Source organism: Tachyglossus aculeatus, assembly GCF_015852505.1.
Source record: "Tachyglossus aculeatus isolate mTacAcu1 chromosome 12 unlocalized genomic scaffold, mTacAcu1.pri SUPER_6_unloc_2, whole genome shotgun sequence".
Taxonomy (NCBI): domain Eukaryota; kingdom Metazoa; phylum Chordata; class Mammalia; order Monotremata; family Tachyglossidae; genus Tachyglossus; species Tachyglossus aculeatus.
The window spans coordinates 9,912,276-9,917,996 of record NW_024044829.1 but is presented as its reverse complement, the minus strand read 5'-3'; the positions used below and the strand labels follow the sequence as shown (position 1 = coordinate 9,917,996).

General features: G+C 48.2%; 1 protein-coding gene across 1 annotated transcript; it reads right to left on the bottom strand.

Annotated features, from left to right (window-relative positions):
• Nucleotides 1-3,433: 3,433 nt before the first annotated feature.
• On the bottom strand, nt 3,434-4,372 carry LOC119921225 (olfactory receptor 14A16-like). Its single transcript, XM_038741561.1, has one exon. The coding sequence runs from the start codon at nt 4,370-4,372 to the stop codon at nt 3,434-3,436; it is 939 nt and encodes a 312-aa protein (XP_038597489.1).
• Nucleotides 4,373-5,721: the final 1,349 nt, after the last annotated feature.

Genomic DNA, 5,721 nt, shown 5'->3' with positions numbered 1-5,721 from the left:
CCCCACCTCACCTCCACATCCTCTCTACCCATTCTTGATGACCAGTTTACTGCTCTCAATTCCACCCTCCACTCAACTCAACTCGCTCTCTCCCCTTCCACTTCATCGCTCTCGCACCACTAACCCACAGCCTTGGATCACTCCTACTGTCCCCCTCCTTCGCTCTTATGCTCGAGCTGCTGAACGCTGCTGGCGAAAGTCTAAACACCAAGCCAACCTAGTTCACCATAAATGTATCATTTCCTGTTTAACTCTGCCCTCTCCTCTGCCAGGCAAAACTAATTTTCTTCCATTATTGACACCATGCCCATCACCCCCATCAGCTCTTCCGAACAATTAACTCCCTCCTCCAACCCTCACCCTCAACGATCTGGCCACCTACTTGATTAGTAAAATTAACACTATCAGGTCTGAGCTCTCCAAAGTCACCCTTCCTCCCTCTCCATCTCACAGCTCTCAGCCCTCTCGTCTACTTTCCCATCCTTCCCAGGGTATCTTCAAATGAGCCCTCCTCCCTCGTCTCAAGTGCTACTCCAGCCATCTGTGTTTTGGACCCCATTCCTTCTCATCTTATGAAAACCCTTGCCCCTCGTTGATTTCCATCTTCAACCGCTCTCTCCCCACTGGTTCCTCCCCCGCTGCCTTCAAACACGCCCACGTCTCCACATCCTAGGAAAAAACCCTCTCTTGACCCCACTGCCCCTTCTAGTTATCGCCCTATCTCCCCCTATCCTTCCTTTCCAAACTCATAAAACGAATCGTCTACATTGGCTGCCTCGAATTCCCCAATTCCAACTCTCTCTTAGACCCCCTCCAATCTGGCTTCCGTCCCCTACACTCCACCGAAACTGTCCTCTCAAAGATCACTAATGACCTCCTTCTTGCCAAATACAATGGTTCCTACTCTATCCTAATCCTCCACATGTCCTCAACATCCTCAACATATCCTAAAACTCAACATGTCCACGACTGAGCTCCTTATCTTCTCTCCCAAATCCTGCCTTCTCCCTGACTTTCCCATCACTGTAGACTGCACTATCATCTTTCCCGTTTCACAAGCCCGCAACCTTGGTGCCATCCTTGCCTCCGCTCTCTCATTCATCCCACACATCCAATCTGTCACCAAAACCTGCCGGTCTCACAACCACAACATCTCCAAGATCTGTCCTTTCCTCTCCATCTAAATTGCAACCTTGCTTGTTCAATTTCTCATCCTGTCCCGACTGAATTACTGCATCAGCCTCTTTTCTGGTCTCCCATCCTCCTGCCTCTCCCTGCTTCAGTCTATACTTCACTCTGCTGCACGGATTGTCGTTCTGTAGAAGCGCTCTGGGCATGTCACTCCCCTCCTCAAAAATGTCCAGTGGTTGCCTATCAACCTTCGAATCAAGCAAAAACTTCTCACTCTCAGCTTCAGAGCTCTCAATCACCTCGCCCACTGCTACCTCATCTCCCTTCTCTCCTTCTGTAGCCTAGCCCACAAACTCTGCCCCTCTGCCGCGAATCTCCTCACTTTGCCTAGTGTTCACCTGTCCCGCTGTCGATCCCTGGCCAACGTCTTGCCTCTGGCCTGGAATGCCCTCCCTTCACACATCTGCCAAATTAGCTCTCTTTCTCCCTTCAAAGCCCTACTGAGAGCTCACCTCCTCCAGGAGGTCTTCCCAGACTGAGACCCCTTTTCCTCTTCTCTTCCTCCTCCCCTCCCCATCACCACCATCCCTCCTTCTGCCATACCCCCTTCGCCTCCCCTCAGCATTTGTGTATCTTTGTACATATTTATTACTCTGTTCATTTTATTAATGATGTGTATGTCTATGTGAATCTATTCTGCTGGTTTTGATGTCTTGTTTTGTTTTGATGTCTGTCTCCTCCTTCTAGACTGCGAGTCTGTTGTTAGGTAGGGACAGTCTCTATATGTTGCCGATTTGTACTTCCCAAGCGCTTAATGCAGTGCTCTGCACACAGTAAGTGCTCAGTGAATACGAACGAATGAATGAATGAAGTAATCGCTTTGGAGAGTAAATGCAACACAGTTGGTAGACACATGCCCTGCCCACAATGAGCTTTTTTTAATAGTATTTGTTAAGTTCTTACTATGTACCAGGCACTGTTCTAAACACTGGGACAGATAGAAGGTACTCAGTTTGGGAACAGCCCATGTCCTAAATGAGGCTCACCATCCCAAACCCATTTTACAGATAAGGTAACTGAGGTACAGAAACCTTCAGTGACTTGCCCAAGGTCATCCAGCAGAAAAATGGTGGAGGCGGGACTAGAACCCAGGTCCTTTGGCTCTAAGGCCCGGGCTTTATCCACTAGGCCATGCTGTTTCCCCTGAGCTTAGAGTATAGAGATTAGAGCCTGCCCCCTCCTACCATACCTGGCTCATCTACTACAATACTTCACTCCTCCAATGCCTGGGTACTCACTGCACCTACACACTGGTGTTTTAGAGGCAATGCTTGAAACGTATTAAGCGTTTAAAAAATACCATTATTATTAGGTCCCATTGGTAGCCAAAGGGACTAGAACATATTTCCAATGGTTTTTTTAAACAAATTTTTATGGTGGTTGCTAAGCTAAGTGTCAGGCACTGTCCTAGCTCGAGGCATTGTTCTAAGTGCTGGGCACTGTTCCAAGTGGTGCCATTAATACCACAACCAATGTCAATGCTCTGCCATTAATGAAGGTGTATCTAACCCAGCGCCTAGACCAGGACTTGACACATAGTAAGTGCTTAACAACTACCATGAAAATAAAACAAAACAAAACAAAATAAAAAAAAACAAATGATCGTTTGGTAACTTCTACAGCTATGGGTTCCCCTGTAATGAGCGATCTTAGATTGTGAGCAGCCCCTGGGGAGGGAACCATGTCTAATTCCCATCTGTTTATTCTCTTCTTATGCTTACAGTGCCCGGAACAGAGTAAGTGCTTAATAAATGTTATTACTACTACTATCATCTTCAGGATTTTGGCTTAGCCTGACCCTCTGGCTAAATCTCCAAGAAGATTCTTCTCTCAGGCCATCTCTTTTTTAATTGTATTTATTGAGTGCAGGCTATGTGGAGAGCACTGTCCTAAGTGCTTGGGAGAGTACAATACAGTACAGAATTAACAGGTATGTTCCCTGCCCATAACAAGTTTTACTCTCTCTACTGTCACCTTTCTGTGGGCAGGGAATCTGTCTAACAATTCTGCTGCACTGTACTTCCCTTATCAATAAATTTATTAATCAATCAATCAGTCACTTAGTCAATGACATTTATTGAGTGCTGACTGTCTAGAGGATTAGGAATGCCAGAGAGGGAATGAAAGGAGGGAACGACAGTGAGGCGAGGATAGAAAGAAAAAGCTCTGTACTGAGGAGCATTTTGGCCAAGCCCTCCCTGAAGGAGAGCTCTATGTACACATCCACAGCAAAGAGAGAGAATCAGTTCACCCCAGAAATGAAGTGGACAGAGAAGATCTTCCCCAGGGCAGCCTTCATGTCCCGGTTCCTCAAGCTGTAGATGAGGGGGTTCAGGGTGGGGGGCAGCACTGTGTAGAACACAGACACCAGCAGGTCCAGCGTCAATGGGGAGGATGAGGGTGGCTTCAGGTGGGCACACACACTCGTGAACAGATACAGAGAGACCACGGTGAGGTGAGGCAGACAGGTGGAGAAGGCTTTGGTCCGGCTCTCCGTGGCCGGCATCTTCAGCACCGCCAGGAAGATGCGGACATAAGACACGAGGATGGAAACAAAGCAGCCAAAACACAAAATAACACTGAGGACAAGAACGCAGACTTCTGCTTGGGCCTCTCCAGGGCACATGAGTTTGAGCAACTGGGGGACGTCACAGAAGAACTGATGGATGATGCGAGGACCACAGAAGTGGGATGGAAAAATGGCGGCAGTGTGCATCAGGGAGTAAAGACTCCCGCTGAGCCAGGAGGCGCCGACCATCTTCCCACAAGCCTTTTGGTCCATGATGATGCCATAGCGCAAGGGGCAGCAGATGGCTGCGTAACGGTCATACGACATTGCTGTAAGGATGAAAACTTCTGAACTACCAAAAAGATACATTAAAAAGACCTGTGTAGTACACCCCAGGAAGGAGATGGATCTGCTGTTGGTCAAGGAGTTGAGGATGGACGTCGGGACGGTGGTGGTGATGTAGCAGATATCTAAGAGGGACAGGTGCTTGAGGAAAACGTACATGGGAGTGTGTAGGCGCTGGTCGAGGACAGTGATGGTGACGATAAGGAGATTTCCCATCAAGGCCACCAGATAGACCAGGAAGAACAGCACGACGTGGACCAGCTGCAGCTCCCGGACCTCTGAGAACCCCAGAAGGAGAAATCCCATCACAATGGAGTTATTGGCCATTTTCTACTTGGATTTCCTGGGAACAGTGCGGACAGGAAATGAGAAAGTGGTTAATTGGAATTCATTTAGAATTCCAGCTGGATGCCCAATTTGAAAACATACTATTCCTCAACTTCTCATTCATTCATTCATTCGATCGCATATATTGAGCGCTTACTATGTGCAAAGCACTGTACTAAGCATTTGGACTGTACTATTCAGCAATAGAGACAATCCCTGCCTACACCGGGCTTGCATTCTAGAAGGGGGAGACAGACATCAAAACAAACAGGCATCAATATAAATAATACACCTAGATTTTAGCCAAGGGTTAGAAGTCTGAGAAAGATGATTTATGACAGTAAATTCCAACATTTTGACTTCATGCCCTCTATCTCCAGCTCCTGGTTCTTACCACTAGAAAGAGCTGTACATCTTATTTTTTTAATTTTTAATTTTTGCATTCTGATCTGGGACCTTGTGATCTTTCTGGAATAGTGGAATATAGCTCTTTTAGACCCAAGACCTCAGGCTCCAAAAAGGTGAATGCCTCAGTGGGTTTTCTCAATAGGTCCAAGACTGAACTCCTTATCTTCCCTCCCAAACCCTGCCCTCTCCCTGACTTTCCCATCACTGTAGATGGCACTACCATCCTTCCCGTCTCACAAGCCCTCAATCTTGGTGTCATCCTCGACTCTGCTCTCTCGTTCAGCCCTCAAATACAATCCGTCACCAAAACCTGCCGGTCTCACCACCGCAACATCGCCAATATCCTCCCTTTCCCTCCATCCAAACTGCTACCTTGCTGGTTCAATCTCGCATCCTATCCCTACTGGATTACTGCATCAGCCTCCCCTCTGATCCCCCATTCTCCTGCCTCTCCCCACTTCAGTCTATACTTCACGCTTCTGCCAGGATCATCTTTGTGCAGAAACGCTCTGGGCATGTTACTCCCTTCCTCAAAAATCTCCATTGGCTACCAGTCAATGTATGCATCAAGCAAAAACTCTTCACTCTCGGCTTCAAGGCTCTCCATCACCTCGCCCCCTCTACCTCACCTCCCATCTTTCCTTCTACAGTCCAGCCCGCACCATCAGCTCCTCTGCCTCTAACCTCCTCACTGTGCCTCGTTCTCACCTGTCCCGCCATCGACCCCTGACCCACGTCCTCACAATGGCCTGGAATGTCCTCCCTCCGCACATCCGCCAAGCTAGCTCTCTTCCTCCCTTCAAAGCCCTACTGAGAGCTCACCTCCTCCAGGAGGCCTTCCCAGATTGAGCCCCCCTTTTCCTCTCCTCCTCCCCAACCCCCCAGCCCTACCTCCTTCCCCTCCACACAGCACCTGTATATATGTTTATACAGATTTATCA

Coding starts and splice junctions, on each gene's coding strand:
- LOC119921225 (XM_038741561.1), bottom strand. CDS start 4,372: ATGGCCAATAACTCCATTGTGATGGGATTTCTCCTTCTGGGGTTCTCA.